The sequence below is a fragment of the Bidens hawaiensis genome, unplaced genomic scaffold (genome assembly GCF_021521415.1).
Source record: "Bidens hawaiensis isolate Kalapana, Puna unplaced genomic scaffold, B.hawaiensis_p1.1 tig00009959_1, whole genome shotgun sequence".
Classification (NCBI taxonomy): domain Eukaryota; kingdom Viridiplantae; phylum Streptophyta; class Magnoliopsida; order Asterales; family Asteraceae; genus Bidens; species Bidens hawaiensis.
In genome coordinates, this window is record NW_027491755.1 from 509,773 (window position 1) to 527,770 (window position 17,998).

General features: G+C 45.5%; 1 protein-coding gene across 1 annotated transcript; it reads left to right on the forward strand.

Moving 5' to 3' along the window:
• The first annotated feature begins 11,348 nt into the window (after positions 1-11,348).
• On the forward strand, positions 11,349-13,643 carry LOC143533967 (uncharacterized). The gene is made up of 3 exons (XM_077028584.1): positions 11,349-11,587; positions 12,231-12,489; positions 13,451-13,643. Exons 1-3 carry the CDS (start codon positions 11,479-11,481, stop codon positions 13,641-13,643), a joined length of 561 nt encoding a protein of 186 aa, XP_076884699.1. The 5' UTR covers positions 11,349-11,478.
• The last annotated feature ends 4,355 nt before the right edge of the window (positions 13,644-17,998 follow it).

The following is a 17,998-nucleotide window of genomic DNA, read 5'->3' on the forward strand; positions in this document are numbered from 1 at the left end:
CTGCAAAACAGACACCGTGAGCTTGTCACTGAGAAGGGGGGGTTCCTCCTTGTGACCACCCTCCGGCGTGAGAATCAGACTAGATTGCTCTTTAAATATAAATATATATTAAGAGATTGCTAGAGTAGATATCAGGTATAATATGATGATAATATGATAGTAATGTGATGAGATCTGATGATCATACCATTTGAGGTATTTATAGCCGAAGGTAGGTTTCCAAGGAGGTGTGGCCGGCTGAATAGTATTCCTGTTCCACCAACTGTGGCCTACGCACGTGCCCTGCTGGTAGTTGGTGGGTAGGCAGCGGCTGACAGTGACCAGGCCTGCTGTGTACTATTCCTTTTCCACCAACTGCCGGCTATGCACGTGGTATGACAGGAGTTGGTGAGTAGGCAGCGGCTAATAGTGACATATAGTACAGGAGCATGCTGCTCGCCATACTGTTGTCAATAAGCTGTCGTATCTTTAGTCAGATCTTTTGCCCATACCTCGTCAGGTACAGTAAAGAAGATCTTCCCGTATCGTACGGACTGGCTTTTGGGCGGGAGTATTCCCTCTCCCGCCTTTGTGCGGGATTGTTCCCGGCTTTGCTCATTCCTTCAGGTGACACTGAGTGATTGAGAGCTGTGCCTTGTGCGTGTAGCCTTGCTGCGCGGGTGGCCTTCCCTGATAGCTTGTATCCGCAACTGCGGGAACAGGCAGAGTCCTTCACCATTGGGAGGCATTTCCTGCGGGAACAGCTTGCGTACTGCGCGTAAGGACGTCACGTCTCTGAGCATGGTGGGTCCTGCGGATCCAGTTGGTTTCTGCGCAGACGTCTCTCTTCAAGGTGAGTCTTGCGGGTCCAACTGGGCTCTGCTGGGACCTACCTCTTCAAGTCCCCCCAGTCCAATGTTCTTCTCTTGAATGTTTAATAAAGTGAGGTGAACTTTTGGACTTAAGCAAAGGGTTTTGAAAAGGGTTTAGTTTTAAGGTTTTCCATGGGGATTCTTCCCGCGGAAGTCCTTGTCACTTGCAGAAATTCCCGACTTTCCTGCTTAATCTTTGGGTATGATGCGGGTAGGTCTGTAACCTCCTCGCAAGTCAGGAGCGTTGAGTCCCACTTGTGTGGATTCTCCATGAGGTTTTGGTAGTTTTGAACATAGTGATCAATTATGTTAAAACCACCAATTCCATCCTGGAGCTTCAAACAATGTGGTTCTCGACGTTCCCGCTATGCGGGGATGTTATTTCCGTTTCCGCAAGCATTGCCCAGAAGATCCTTCTTGGTTTCAATTCCCTGCGGAGCGCAAGGTATGTGAAGGGTTTTGCCTTAACACTGTACCCGCGCTCGTCTTACGGTTACTTTACTTCCAAGGTATTCCTGGCGTCAATTCCCTGCGGGTGCTAGGTATGTGAAGGGTTTTGCCTTAACACTGTACCCGCACCCTTCTTATAGTTACTTGGTTGCCGAGGTATTCCTGGCTTCAATTCCATGCGGGTGCTAGGTATGTGAAGGGTTTTGCCTTTACACTGTACCCGCACCCGTCTTATGGTTACTTGGTTGCCGAGGTATTCTTGGCTTCAATTCCCTGCGGGTGCTAAGTATGTGAAGGGTTTTGCCTTAACACTGTACCCGCACCCGTCTTATGGTTACTTGGTTGCCGAGGTATTCTTGGCTTCAATTCCCTGCGGGTGCTAAGTATGTGAAGGGTTTTGCCTTAACACTGTACCCGCACCCGTCTTATGGTTACTTGGTTGCCGAGGTATTCTTGGCTTCAATTCCCTGCGGGTGCTAAGTATGTGAAGGGTTTTGCCTTAACACTGTACCCGCACCCGTCTTATGGTTACTTGGTTGCCAAGGTAAGGGGTATTTTCCCGCTTACTTTTGAATCTTTTTGAATTTTTTTGAAATTCGAAGAGTTGGTGAAAGGATAAGAACAGTCCAAACCTCTGAAACGTCGTGCGACGGTTTCTTCTGACTGTGTCAGGACGTGCAGGAAGTTATGGTGACGTGACAGTACATGGTCATTCCAGACGCTTTTTCAGGCGCGTGGGCGCGAAATTAATGGTACGCGTCCTTTCAACAGCTGTTGCCAGCTTGCTTTTTGCCACGTGTCATAGTTTCATTGCACCTTCGATTTCTCTCTCTTCCGCATTAAATTCATCGCATTAATTGCGATTAGTATATAAAGGGGGAGAGGGTTCTTTGTAATCCACACTTTTCACTTTTCTCTTCATCTTCAAAACGATTTCCGGCGAATACTCATCTTTTCAGTCGAGCATTCCCTTGAAATCGTTTTCTTCTTTCATCTGCAAGATGTCTTCACGTGATCTCGAATCTACAGCCGATGACAAGAGTACTGCTGGCGAGTGCCAGTGTGCTCTGCCTGTCGATCTGTATCAGTACATCGTCAGGAAGTTCATGCTCGAGTCTCTCGAGCCTGAGTTTCCTGAACCCCACCAGACGGTGTATGATGCCCCCAGAGGTAAGATCGGGGTTTATGCTGCATTCTTTGTCTATGGGAATCTTAGGTTCCCATTGACAAAGTTTGTTTACCGTGTCCTGGAGAGGCACGGTGTGCACCTGACCGAGGTGCACCCGATGGCGATAGCGAAGATTCGCCACTTCGAGTGGGTGTGCCGGATTCTGGGCATTGAGCCCTATGTCGACCGCCTGATGACCTTCTACACTTGGAGGTGCATCCAGGGGTGGTATACCCTGATAACCCGGATTAAGGGTTTGAAGATTTGCGCAACCGAGCGCAGTCTTCGCTCGTGGAAGCGGGAGTTCTTCTACATTTCCGCTCGCGCCATCCCCCTTGCCATGAAATTCAAGAATGGGCAAGCACTTCCCAGCCTTCACGCCTCCAACTACCAGGAGGCGGAATGGTTTTCGAAGATATCCCGAGTCCAATCTCCGGTTTACCGGTTTGCGGAGTCCGGGATGGTGATGCTGGGGATGAGCCGGGTGTGGAAGGATGCGGATGCGCAAAAGATCCCAATCGTCCTTGAATACGGTTCGAACTCTGTTCCTTACGGTATGCTCTGTTTATTTTTGTTAATTTAGAATTTCTTCTAACTTCTTTCCTGTTTATTTCAGAGGGGAACGACTTGCAGTCGCTCATGTACCCGCGGGAGGCTGACGGTCCCGCTCGGATGGGTACTCGCGCTCTAGACGAGAACGAGTTGCCCATCCTAGAACAAACGGCGGATCGGTTCGTGGAGGTCTACCCGCTAGGCCACGAGATCCTTAGCGCCAGGCGGCCAGGTAAGGCGCTATTCGACCCTCGACCCCTCAATGTTGAAACCTCTGCTGGAATTCCTCTAATCGTATGTTCTGATGAGGAATCCGCAGATGGTCCTCCGTTGGTGCAGAAGAAGAAGGCTGCCGGCGGGAAGGGGAAGGAGAAGGTGGCCTCCACTGCCGATCCGGTGCCTCGGTCTGATTCGGAGACCGAGAGCGAAGAGGTGGCGGGGAATCCCGGTGGTGATAAGACCACCATTCCGGAGGCTGTGACAACTGTCACCGGAGAGCCCAGGATGACAACGGTGAGCGGCGTGAAGAGGCCGGCTCCATCGGGTTCATCCCCGCCTGTCCGTACATTTAGGCTCAAGAAAACCCGTAAGTACAAACTTCCTTTATCTTTAACTTCATAGCTTAATATCATTAACACTTATCTTCTTTGTGCAGGCGTGGATGTTGACGCATTCCAGGGTGGAGCGCAGAGGAGTACCTCCCCGCCAATGACGGTAGGCCCGGTCAGCCTACCTGAGGCGACGACCCAGGCGGCTGCGCCTGCGCCTGCTTCCACTGGTTCAGTTGCTCACTCCGTTGAGCCGACTGTTCCAGCTGTGATGACGCCATTTTTACCACATCTTTCACTGAGCCGGCGGTTACTTTTGCTGCGGATTCCGCGGCGGCGACCGCGGCGGCTGTTACCATGCCTCCGTCATCGGCAACGACGGCCGAACCTTCAGGTATGCATGGGGCTTATCGCCAACCTCTGCCTCCTTCCCATCTGCCTGACCGTTTGGATGGATTTCCCTTGGGTTCAGGTGATGGGTTTGGCGGCTATCGGCCTGTTATTGACCCTACAGGTGCGTAGGGTTCTTTTGGCCCATTTTATATATTTTTTTATCATCTTTTCCTAACTGCTTTATGTTTTTTTGCAGTGTCGGATTCCAATGAAGTGTATGTTCCACGATGGAACATTCGCCGAGGAACAACCCTTCGCACCCCTGTGGAGTGCGTGGAGTGGGCTCGTCACGCTGCTCCCAGTGGTGCGTTGGGGGAAGCCATGGCTAGCTACCAGGAGGGTAGGCTAACCAATGAGCTTCGGGTTCTCCTGGCCCGGATGCAGCCGCGCGTTGAGCTGCTTTGTCGTGAAAACGACAAGTTAAAAGCAGCTCGTCTTCAAGAAGTAGCTCGGGCGTGGGCTGTCCGGGAGGAGAACGTAAAGCTTACCGCAGCTGCTGCGGAAAAGGAGAAGGCCTTCAAGGCCCTCGAGGTTGAAGTTCAGGCCCGGCTCGAGGCCCGTTCCAAGGCTGCCCAAGCTGTTAATGAACAGCTTCGGCTGGCTAAGGAAAGTGCAAGGAACGCAACCGAGAGGGCCACCAAGGCTGAAGCTGTTGCTGAGCCTCTACGCGTGGAGAATGAAGAGCTTAAAGCCAAATTAGAGGCTCTCCAGCAGGCTCATGATGCCTTGGCGATGGAATACGCCAAAAAGCTCCAGGAGATCTTGGACCAGAGGGGGGTGCTTGACCATACTGAGCGGAAGCTAAAGGGCGTCGAAGAGGCTGCGGCTAAAGAAGTGTTGCTTGCCAACCTCAACAAGAGTGAAGCCGAACGCGCCCGTAACGAAGCTCAAGCTGCCCTCCAAGAAGCTCTGGTTGCCAAGGAATGGCTTCTTCGAGAAGCGTTGTCTCAGGTATGCTTTTCATGTCTTTACGTTTTTCTTTGTAAATAGAAAAGGTTCTGATACTTGTATATTTTCTTGTAGGTTGTGCATCGAGTCTTTGCTGATACGTCTTATGACGATGCTATGAGCGCAGCCCTCAACGCTTCTCACGAGGATGGGGAAAAGGCCGGCTTCCTGCTTGGTCTAGGGTTCGTTGAGAAAGGCATCCCGCCTTCCAACTTCCCTTTGTATAATGTAGATACTGAAGCTGTATACGACCAAGCAGTGAATCAGTACGCCGCCTTCCCGCATCCGGTGGTGGAGAAGGTGAATCAAGTTGCTGCTGCTGATGATGGGTTAGCTATCCTTAAAGCTTTCCTTGAACTGCCACGATCTACTGATGGTGCTGGTCCAAGTGGAAGTGGCCCTGAAGCTTGATCCTGAAGATCCCTTCCCACTGCTAGGATAGATTTATCTTGTATAGATTTATTTTCTTGTAGGCGGGTAGTTACCCGGCCATTCTTGTAATGAATCATTGTGAAATATAAATCTTTGTGCGGGTAAGACCGCTACTTTCTCTGGATTCCTTGCTTTATAAACGTTATGACTTGCATACTTTAGTTTAAACTAGCAATTTTCCAAGTGTAGAATAAGTTAACCTTTGAACGTGGTAGATAATAGGTTGAAGTTTTGCTTCCTCTTTCGTGATTGTGCGGGTAGGACCGTCACTTGCACTTAGTAGGATGGCTAAACTTTACCTACATCTGACCTGCGTGGAGGTTTTCCTCATCCTTTTTGAAATTTCTAAGTGTTTAGGATAAGTTAACCTTTGAACGTGGTAGATAATAGGTTGAAGTTTTGCTTCCTCTTTCGTGATTGTGCGGGTAGGACCGTCACTTGCACTTAGTAGGATGGCTAAACTTTACCTACATCTGACATGCGTGTAGGTTTTCCTCATCCTTTTGTTAGAAATTCTCTGTTTTGAATAACCGTTCGACGCGCGGTTGTTAATAGGTTAGTGTTCAGTTCTCTCATGATTCATGCGGATAGACCGGCACTTTCATTTAGTGGGATGACTGAACTTTTCCCCTTCAACTGACCTGCGTGAAGGTTTGCCGTTTTTTGGGTTTATGCGGGTTTTGCCGCCTTCCCCACGCAACGACTTTCCACGTATTTATGCGGTGAAAACCGGCATATCCGTGTTGAATAAATTAACCGTTCGACGCGCGGTTGTTAATAGGTTAGTGTTCAGTTTCCTCTCATGATTCATGCGGATAGACCGGCACTTTCATTTAGTGGGATGACTGAACTTTTCCCCTTCAACTGACATGCGTGAAGGTTTGCCGTTTTTTGGGTTTATGCGGGTTTTGTCGCCTTCCCCATGCAACGACTTTCACACTTATGTATGCGGTGAAAACCGTCATATTAGTGTTGAATAAATTAACCGTTCGACGCGCGGTTGTTAATAGGTTAGTGTTCAGTTTCCTCTTATCATGATTCATGCGGATAGACCGGCACTTTCATTTAGTGGGATGACTGAACTTTTCCCCTTCAACTGACCTGCGTGAAGGTTTGCCATTTTTTGGGTTTATGCGGGTTTTGCCACCTTCCCCATGCAACGACTTTCACACTTATGTATGCGGTGAAAACCGGCATCAGTGTTGATAGTTCATAAAAGTATAAATGTAAAATCATCAGCGTCGATGTTCTAAGGAGAATCATTTCCATTAGAAGTGGCTCTGGGCCTTTACATATTTGGAATTGATCTACATGCAAACTGTGTAATTGAGCTCCCTTCCATGTTGTTGGGATGGGAGTGCCATCGAGCCGATACCTGGTTCGGGATCTCGTTCTTTACGCAGCATGTAGTCTCCATATTGAAGCTGCAATTTTATTCGTGTTTTCCCCAGCTGGGGTTCTACACGCATCAGCCTGCTCAGCGTTCATTGCGCCACGAGGTGCGCGAGCGTCCCATCTCTGACAAATGCTTCGACCATATCCTTTATGTCTGTGCATTCTTCAGTGTTGTGGCCTTTTGTCCTGTGAAAGTCACAGTATTTGCTCCGATCAGCGTTGGGACGATGTCGGATTATTGGAGCCTTTGGCCATGGGAGCTCCTCAGTGGCGAATATCTCGGTGACGCTTTTGGTGAGTGGCGTCCATCTGGAGTTCTGGTTCGACCGTACGTTATCCCTTCCGCCTAACCGATGTTGCAAGCCGGATGAGGTGTCAAAGTTTACCCTTGACTGCCAAATGCCTAGCTTCCGCTTTTTGTTTAATCGGGCGGTAAGGACGTTGTCTTCTCTTGTTTTCTGGGTGTAGAGGTTTGTGCTCTGTGGGAGATCTCTACCCAGTTGGTTCTCCGTTTCCGCAAAGCGTTTTGCTGCTGTCATGATGGCATCCCATGTGGATGGCATGCCATCTTTACCCGTTAAGGTGCCGATGAGCTCTGGGTCGTTCGCGCCCTGAATAAAAGCAGCGCGAACAAGATCTTCGCTAATGTTACCCAGACTTAGCTTCTTTGAGTTGAAGCGAGTGATGAAGTCTGGCAAAGATTCATCTTCCTCTCGAATGCATTTCAGGATTGTCCATTGCTCTTCGGTATACTTTCGTTGTTGGCTGAAGTGTTGGCTAAACTTCTGTTGGAAGTCTGCCCAGTCGTAGATGTGGTTGACCGGTAGACGATCGAACCACGCTCTAGCAGCCCCAACAAGCGTCATTTGGAACATATAACACCACGTAGGTTCCGTCCAACTACTGACGGTTGCCCCCGCTATGAATCTGTTCAAATGATCGTCTGGATCAGATATACCATCATAAGTGCCGATGTTGGACATCTGTTTGGCACTTTTTGGGGCGATTGCTTCCGCAATGTCCCTTGCAAATTTGGACGTTCCCGCATTTGCCACAGTTGGTCTGAATGTTTTGGAGAAGTCACGTGGGCTTCCACCTGTGTTTTTTGGTTTGAAGGCTTCTCCAAAACGCCTTCTCAGTTGGGAGTCCGTTTCCTTACGCTTCCCTTTTGCCCTATGGCGAGGGTTCGCGTCGGAGTCGGATTCCTCCGAGTCATCGTCCAAGTATTCTTCGAATTCGTCAGCTTGTTGGACGGAACGCAAGCGTTCGTCCAACTCAGCTTGGAATTCCCTCTGACGTGCCTCCGCCCATGCCTTAACTTCATCGAGTGTTTGGCGGGGGAGTCTTGTTCGTTTCTCTAACTGGGTATCGGTGAATCCCAGTGAGCGATTATTTACTGCACTTTCCCCAGCTTGGGTAACTGGGGTAGTGTTCGTAAAATTTACTTCACTTGCCCCGGCTTGGGTAACCGGGGTAGTGTTTGTAAAGACTGTGTAGCCGGTATTCCCCCCAGTAGCTGGGGTTGTGGTTACCGGAATTTCTTTAACCATCTTTCCAGAAGTTTGAAAAAACTGAAAAGAAATGAAGTTCTAGCTTTTATGCACGGATGGCGCCAATGAAGAAACACTAACCGGACCCCGGGCAGATTACGGATAACCTGGGGGTTAGATAGATGTTTCCCACGAGGGGTTAGACCCGGCAAAGATGGTTCTTCTGATAACCTGCAAAACAGACACCGTGAGCTTGTCACTGAGAAGGGGGGGGGGGTTCCTCCTTGTGACCACCCTCCGGCGTGAGAATCAGACTAGATTGCTCTTTAAATATAAATATATATTAAGAGATTGCTAGAGCAGATATCAGGTATAATATGATGATAATATGATAGTAATGTGATGAGATCTGATGATCATACCATTTGAGGTATTTATAGCCGAAGGTAGGTTTCTAAGGAGGTGTGGCCGGCTGAATAGTATTCCTGTTCCACCAACTGTGGCCTATGCACGTGCCCTGCTGGTAGTTGGTGGGTAGGCAGCGGCTGACAGTGACCAGGCCTGCTGTGTACTATTCCTTTTCCACCAACTGCCGGCTATGCACGTGGTATGACAGGAGTTGGTGAGTAGGCAGCGGCTAATAGTGACATATAGTACAGGAGCATGCTGCTCGCCATACTTTTGTCAATAAGCTGTCGTATCTTTAGTCAGATCTTTTGCCCATACCTCGTCAGGTACAGTAAAGAAGATCTTCCCGTATCGTACGGACTGGCTTTTGGGCGGGAGTATTCCCCTTCCCGCCTTTGTGCGGGATTGTTCCCGGCTTTGCTCATTCCTTCAGGTGACACTGAGTGATTGAGAGCTGTGCCTTGTGCGTGTAGCCTTGCTGCGCGGGTGGCCTTCCCTGATGGCTTGTATCCGCAACTGCGGGAACAGGCAGAGTCCTTCACCATTGGGAGGCATTTCCTGCGGGAACAGCTTGCGTACTGCGCGTAAGGACGTCACGTCTCTGAGCATGGTGGGTCCTGCGGATCCAGTTGGTTTCTGCGCAGACGTCTCTCTTCAAGGTGAGTCTTGCGGGTCCAACTGGGCTCTGCTGGGACCTACCTCTTCAGTTTCAGTTGGGATAATAATATTTTACAGTAAGAATACAATTAGGGGAAGACCATAGCGATATATATGTAGAGAGAATATGGGGGAAAATAAATTTTGACGGGGATTCCGATGTGTTGGTGGGCATTTGTGGTATTGTTCTGATGGCGGTGTTTGTGGCTCTCCGGAGAGGGCGATGATGGTGGCTCGCCGGAAAATATGGTGGTGGTGGTGTGTGAACGGGAGAAGAGAGAGAGAGAGATAAACCTGTACAATAGTTGTTGGTTGTGGTTTCTGGTGGGAGTGGAGATGGTGTTCGTCGTCGGAGAAGACGGCGGTGGCGGCGGCTCGCCGGAGAAGATGCAGGCAGGGAGGAATAAGGGGATAGTGGGGGAGGGGTTGGGGTATGCTGGGTTAGGTTTAGTTAGTTAGTTAATTTTTTTTATTTGAATGTTTATAACTAAGTAGGTAAATTGACGTGCAACTCACATGACCTAATTGGACAAGAAAAACTAACTGGGCTAGGTCATAAACGGTGTGACATTTCGAAACGTAAAGTTTAAAGATATTACTTTGGACAATTTCATTAATTTTGTCTAAAAAAGATGTCAACATAATACAGGTTTCGGTAATTAGGGCATTTTATATAATTATCATGTTCCTTCAAATTCGAAGAAACCTCAATGACAATGGCGATTTTCGCGGGAAAATTGATGTATTATAAAGCATTTGAGCTTCAGTCACGAGTGTTCTTAAAACCCTGGTAAATTATTACTGTTCATTATTCATTTGTTTACATAATTCGTATAAATTGCCTATAAACTCTGCTTAATTGTGTAGTTGTTTGTGCATTTGTTGATTTTGAATATGGGTTTAGGAGGGAAACGAAGATTATTATTCGATGCTGTTCGAATACGGGTTTTCCGGTTAGGTATATTCCTAAGTGATCCTCTAATCTGAATAAACCTAACGAGCCTGCTTCAGTTTTGAAGAAATCCGATGGGGTCGGATTGCGTGATGTTTTGGTGAATGATAAGTTTTCGAGTGATCGGGAGAGATCCGGGATGGGATCGTATTTGGGCGAAAAGTCACCGGATTTTAAGTCGGGTATGCATCTCTGTTTCTAGGGTTTAAGTTGATGTCATAGGTTTCCAAATTTGTTTTAATTTTCGTCATGAACTCGCTAGTCTCTAGTCGGTGATTGGATTGAAATTTATATGTAAATTTCAAAATTGGTATAATTTTTCCAATACTTAAAGATTTTGTCCGAAGTTTGACCAATTCTCACCAAAATCTGACTACTTTTGACCCATTTTTGACCGATTCTCACCTACATTTGACCAGTTTTTGACCCATTTTGGGTGGTACTGATTTATAGGCCGATTGGATGAAATTGAATCAGTAGCCCTCCGATTTTTGATTAATTGGTGCGTAATCACAATCTTTACAACACTGGGTAGTAATATGGTTGTAGAAGTCGCTAAGCGTTGCCAACTCGGTCAACCAGGGAGATGCGAGTGCTCGGCCTTAGTTGGGGAGTACTCTCGGATGACTCGCTAAGGGTCTTAGTCGGTGATGACTTGCTAAGTACTTGGCCTAGTTGGGGAGTACTTGGGGATTACTCGTTGAGTGATCGGTGCCTAGGCGCGACTATTACAACCATAGTATAACAACAAAATAGTATTTTGACATGAAAATATGAGGAAAACGGTAAATGAAGTAGATTTGGTGTCACGAGTCGTTCACGAGTCGAGCCCGAGGCGAGCCAGGGTGGTTTCGAGCTCGGGCTTGAAATTAAACGGGGCAACTCAACTAAGTCTCTAACTCGATTTTGAAGTTAAACGAGATTAAGATCGAGCCAACGAGCTGAGCCATGATCGAGCCGAGCCTAGGTCGATTTTGGCTCGGTTACAAAAATGAGCCAACTCACCTCAGGATGTTTCAAATCAAGTTTTTTTAGCTAGTTTTATTCGAGCGAGCCACGAGCCCGAGCTTCGAGCCCCGAGCTTTTTGAACAGCCCTAATTTTCAACAGGTAATTTAAGATCTAAAGGAAAGAAAGTTCGTAATTCAGCAATAAGATCTGAGGAGTTGGAGTATACTTATAAATGGAGATCTGCGAAATCGAATTCTGTGGAAGAACTCCATGAATTTGATACAATGGAAGGTCTTGAGGATGCTTTAGATGAACTTGACTCTCATAATGGAGAGTATGAGATCAAACATCTAGCAACTGAACCTAGTAAAAAATCACCTGATTTTAAGTCAGGTATGCATCTCTGTTTCTAGGGTTTGACTTCATGTGTACATTATACAACAGGTTTCTAATTTCGGATTATTTCTGCTCTCGTAGTTAGGTGTGTGAATTTCTGACACGACATGAACCTGACACGGATATTTGCGGGTTCGGGTCCGTTTCGAGTGGAATACATGAACCCGTTTATCTGAACGCGTTGGGTTATGGTAACTCGGATGGTTTGTTGGCTGACGCGTATAACCCGTTTACTTTTTTTGAAATTTTGTTTTATATAAATTGGTTGGGTATCTTATACAAAATTTAAAACCAAAAAGAAAATTAACATAAGGTTTTATATTTTAAAATGTAATATTGTTATATAAAATTGTATTTTTTTTGTTGTTAAAATGTAAATCTAACACATTTATATCTGTAAAAAATAAAAAGTAAAAAACTTTCGGGCCAAATGTGTCGTGTTCGAGTCAATTCACGAATATGGAGATCGTGTTTGGCTTTACGTGTCTGACATGTTTTTCAACTTCAGGTCGTGTTCGGGTCCGTCAACCCGCAAACACAACCCATTTAACACCTCTGGTAGTATAGCAGCAGCGCACCATTTTGACATGAAAATACGAGGAAAATGGTAACTGAAGTAGATTTGGTGTATTTTCAACAGATAATTTAAGATCTAAAGGAAAGAAAGTTCGTAATTCGTCTGTGAGATCGAACGTGATGGAGCATAACTATAACTTGAGATCTGTGGAAGCGAATTCTGTGGAAGAAATTCATGAATTTGATGCAATGGAAGGCCCTGAGGAAGCTTTAGATGAACTTGACTCCCACAATGGAGAATATGAAATCAAGCATCTATCAACTGAACCTAGTAAAAGTAAAGAAAAGGCTGAGAATACAGCAATTAGATTGCTTGCTGCAAGGTTAGTGAGTCCTTGCAGATAAAACCCTTGTCTCATTTATAATGCAGATCACAACTTTTTGTTTGCATTTTATAGTGAGGTTATTAATGCGTCTGCATTTAATACGGGTAGTCATTTCTCTTCGTGTAGGCTAACTGCATTTCTGTATAAAACGCTTCAAATCGCCTGCTAGTGTGGTGCTTTGATTTATTTGATCATGATTGAATTTGGTCATATTAGCTTTGTTTTATGGGTGTAAAATTGTGTTATAGTGGTTGTATGTACTCGGTTGTACATTGGTGGTAAAACAATTGTTAAATAATTTATTCATTATATCCTAAAACCAAATATAGACTGTATTCTCCCTCATAGGTTAACTTTGATGTTCAGTATGGGTGCAAATACAGAGCTCATGCTTGGTTCGTTTAAATTTTAGAGTTTATCACCTAATAATTGTTTTTATTATTTTTTCCATATATTTGTATTTATATTATATATATAGATAATATATATTATCTAACTTTTATTATTATAATGTTTGGGCTTGGATCAAATACAAATGAAATTAATGTGTTAAATGTGAGAATCAAGTAGAGTAATTATGTAGTTACATCGGTTAATTATGTATTTACTCTATGATGTAACTACATAATTACTCTACTTGTATTTATGATTAGTTAATTACTCTACTTGATTCTCATGTTTAGCACGTTAATTTCATTTGTACGTTAACTTTCCCCTATACTTAATAATAGTTATTATATTAATATATAAAATACAAATTAGATAAATAAAAAGCTTGTTTAGACTCTAGAGCTAGCTCGAGCTTGATATGTGAAGTTGGGGCTTGAGCTTGCTTAAGATCAGCTCGGATCGAGTTTCTAACGAGCAAATCTCGAGTCGCTCACGAACGGCTCGTCTCGTTTATCCCCCCCCCCCCCTAATTTACACCATTTAATTTTACAACACTTTGTGTCTTCAGAGCATATACAACAGTTGAGCTGAAGAAGAAATTATCAGGAAAGAAATTCTCCCCTGAAGTTGTCAATGCCGTGATCTCTGACTTCCAGAACAGGTGCATGATCTTTACCATGAATCTTGATTTTAAAATCCATGTGGAATTTCATTTTTCCACATATTTTCAAATAATGATTTCAAAGATGATAATGCATTAATGTCTTTCTTGAAAGAGCGTTAATTGTTTTTCTTTTTATAATAACACACCCTTTCTTTCCTGTCTAGTTGCAAATTCTTTGATTTTAACTTTTAAGATTTTCATGACTTATCAAGTTTGTTACACGGGATTGATCAATGATTTGTTGTATGCTGAAGCGTTTTCTCGGTCAAGATGGTTGAAGAGGTAGGTCCCAGCAGAGTCCAGTTGGACCCGCAAGACTCACCTTGAACAGGGACGTCTGCGCGGTTGGACCCGCAAGACTCATCTTAAACGGGGACGTCTGTGCAGTTGGACCCGCAAGACTCACCTCGAAGAGAGACGTCGCGCGGTTGGATCGGCAAGACTCACCTTAAACAGGGACGTCTGCGCAGTTCGACCCGCAAGACTCACCTCGAAGAGACGTCTGCGCAGTTGAACTCGCAAGACTCCTGAGGGACGTCTGCGCAAAGACCAACTGGATCCGCAGGACCAACCATGCTCAAAGACGCGACGTCCTTACGCACAGTACGCAAGCTGTTCCCGCAGGAAAAGCCTCCCAATGGTGACGTACTCCGCCTGTTCCCGCAGCTACAGATACTAGCCATCAGGGAAGGCTACCCGCGCAGCAAGGCTACACGCATAAGGCACTAACTCTCAAATAATTCAGTCGGGTGCGCGCGAGTGGGAATTGATAATCAAGCACGGGTCATTGCAAACATTCAAATAAATTTTCCATTGCGCATGAAATGTCTAGTACAAAATACATTACATTGTTTAGAATTACATATAAAAACATCCACATATGAAAAATGTTGAAGATTTCCGCGCCATATCCCCTTACACGGCGGGAACAACCACGCGTGTGGAAGGGATAGAACTAAAATCTTCCAAAAACCATTTTTATAGATGTTCTGCGTGAAGTGCTCTATGTGTGACTCCTTGCGCTACTAATTATCACCTGAAAGACACGTAAAAACATTTGAATCAGTATAAACTGAGTGAGTTCACAAGTTTTGGTGACTTGATAAATCGTATTGCATCATATCCTTGATAAAACCATATTGAAACATATTTCTGATAACATCATTAAAACATGTGCTTGATAAAACCGTCCCGCGGGTTACGCGCGGACATTTCTGAAAAACCGTGCTCGTCCATGCAAAGTGGCGCTGCCACTACGAGCTAAAACAATACCGTCCTGCGGGTTACGCGCGGACGTTGTGCTCGGAAAACTAGGCGCTCGTCCGTGCAAAGAGGTGCGACCCCTACGAGCGGGTTTTACAACCAGTAGTACTACCCCATGACCATACTAGGCACTCGTCTATGCAAAGAGGTGCGACCCCTACGAGCGGGTTGATCAAACACAGTAGTCTCTACCCTTAGAGTTCCATTGACGAAGTGATCACTTTCTAAATCTTGCGCACTCACATTGAAAACCAAGATAAACACCATGAACAGATAATCATTGCTTGTAAATATACCATGATAAAACATAATTTAAACACGTGTCCCTCGCCCCGAAAACAGTTTAAAAACAGTGAAAATAGGGGCTGTGAGACTCACCTGTGATTCTTGTTAAGTGATGGTTTAGAGAGAGATTAAACGAGATTCTGGTTTCCTGATGTTAGCCTCGAAATTGGAAGTCTAGAATATGTTTAAATAACAAGAAATATGTGTATTAAGACCAAATAATCGAAGAATATATGGGCTGGTCAGTAAATCTCAAGACTAAAGTTTCGGCTTACCTAGCGATGGAACTGGAAACGGATGCTCGGGAGATGGTTAGTGCAGAATTACAGGTTTAAGAGAGGAGTTTGGAGTGTGTTTCTTGTGGTTGTGATATTTTTATTCAAGAATTGATACTTATTTATAGGCAAATTCAAGGGAACACAATCCCTTGATTTAGGGGATTGAAATCTTATTTATATTGGGTGTAATGATGACAAGGTATGGGGTTTATTATTATTTATTTTAGGGATGGGGGTGATGGTCCTAGGGAGTGGTTATAAAGATTCTGATGGATTTGATAGTACATGCAGGACTGTGGTTGGTGAGAGTAGGAGCGGCTGACAGCTGACATTTCGTGTTACAGTATACTTTTCCTGGTACTGTTGTCAGTGTGCAGTCAAAAAGGTAAAAATCTCTGAAACACGCAACTGGTTCTTTCTGGGCGGGGGTAATCCCCTTACATCTGAAGAATAGACTAAGTGTTTTGTGCGTGTAGCCTTGCGCGTATAGCCTTCTGCGTGAAGGCCATTTCTTTGAACGTTGTGGGTCCGGCGGCTTCAGTTGGTCTTCGCGCAAGCGTCCTTGTAACGAATCCTGCGCGTATCACTGCGCAGGCGCCCTTATAAGGAATCCGGCGAGTCCATCTGGCTCTGCTGGAACCAGCGTTCTCAGAGTTTATTAACAGGGTGAACTTTTGGATTTAAGCGAAAAGGTGGTTGGTTTCTGTGCAGACGTTCATGCGTAAGGGGTTTAGTTTTAAGGTGTCCCGCGAGGATTCTTCCCGCAGGTGTCGCACATAATTCCTTTTTATTTGATGCGGGTAGGTGCGTAACCTTCTCGTAGTCAGGGACGTTGAGTTTCATTTGTAGATTCTCCATGAGGTCTTGGTATTTCAACATAGTGATCAGTTATGTTGAAGTCAATTCCATCTTGGAGCTTCAGACAAACTAGCTCTCAATGTTCCCGCCATGCGGGGAGGTTAGTTCCCTTTCCGCACGCGCACAAATGATTTGATTATTGAAGAGGTATGCAACCCATTAGACAGAAACGACATAAAATTAAGTTGTCATGAAAACACAACAAAAACCTGTGCGCGTGGCGCATATAACATATGCCCGCGCTGATCATAACATGGCGCGCATAATATTCACAATCACCTAATAATTAGGTTGATTACTTGGTTTATGGAATTGGGAAATTACCGGGTGTCACATTCTCCCCCTGTTAGGAGAATTTCGTCCCGAAATTAGGAGGTGTCGCTGGCAGGAGCTATTCTTTGGAAGAGATATGGGTACTTTTTGCGCATTTGGTCTTCTCTTTCCCAAGTGAATTCAGGTCCACGCTTTGAGTTCCATTGAACCTTTACTAACTTGATTCGGCTTCTTCGCAACTTTTGTTCTTTCCAATCGGTTACTGCTATAGGCTCTTCCACGAAGTGTAGCTGTTTGTCGATATGAATCTCGTCCAATGGTAAAATTAACGTTTCATCAGATAAGCACTTCTTGAGGTTGGATACATGAAACGTGTCGTGAACTCCACTAAGTTCGGCGGGTAAATGGAGTTTATAAGCAACTGGACCGATCCTTTCCAGGATCTCAAATGGTCCGATGTATCGCGGATTTAACTTTCCTCGCTTGCCGAAACGGGGGACTCCCTTCCATGGAGAGACTTTCAAAAGTACTCTATCCCCTACTTGAAATTCCAACGGTTTTCTTCTCACATCTGCATAGCTTTTCTGTCTGTCGCGCGCTGCCTTAAGGCGATCCCGTATCTGGAAAATTTTGTCCGTCGTTTCTTGGATCAATTCTGGACCAGTCATTTGCTTGTCACCCACTTCAGCCCAACACAGTGGGGACCTACACTTGCGCCCATACAAGGCTTTAAATGGCGCAGCCTTGAGGCTTGTGTGATAACTGTTATTGTATGAAAATTCAACCAATGGGAGATGAGTATCCCAGCTACCCCCGAAATCGATTGCGCACGCGCGCAACATATCTTCTAATGTTTGAATGGTTCGCTCGCTTTGTCCATCCGTTTGGGGATGATAAGCCGTACTCATGTCAAGACGAGTACCTAAAGCCCCTTGTAACGATCTCCAAAATCTTGAGGTGAAACGACTATCTCTGTCAGAAATGATGGATACCGGAACTCCGTGTTTTGAAACTACTTCTCGAATATACAATCGGGCTAACTTTTCCATCTTATCGGTTTCCTTGATCTGCAGGAAGTGTGCTGACTTAGTTAGCCGGTCTACAATAACCCAAATCGTGTTGTAACCCCCAGGTGTCCTTGGCAGTTTGGTAATGAAGTCCATGGAGATTTGTTCCCACTTCCACATGGGAATTTCTGGCTGTTGAAGCAACCCCGATGGTTTCTGGTATTCAGCCTTCACCTTCGAACACGTCAGGCACTTGCTGACATACGTCGCGATGTCGCCCTTAAGATTGGGCCACCAATACAGCGCTTTAACATCTTGGTACATCTTGTCTGCGCCAGGATGTACGGAATACCGCGTTTTGTGAGCTTCGTTTAACACTTGCTCGCGCAATCCTCCTTTGAGAGGGACCCATATGCGGTTAGCAAAATATCGAGTATCGTTCTCTTTGAGCTCCAAATTCTTAATCATACCCCCAAGGGATTCGTTCT

Bases quoted from the DNA above. Each gene is read 5' to 3' on its own strand.
- LOC143533967 (XM_077028584.1), top strand. From the start codon at position 11,479: ATGGAAGGTCTTGAGGATGCTTTAGATGAACTTGACTCTCATAATGGA. The intron at 11,588-12,230 runs GTATGCATCTCT...TATTTTCAACAG, and splicing joins ATCACCTGATTTTAAGTCAG to ATAATTTAAGATCTAAAGGA. The intron at 12,490-13,450 runs GTTAGTGAGTCC...TTGTGTCTTCAG, and splicing joins ATTAGATTGCTTGCTGCAAG to AGCATATACAACAGTTGAGC.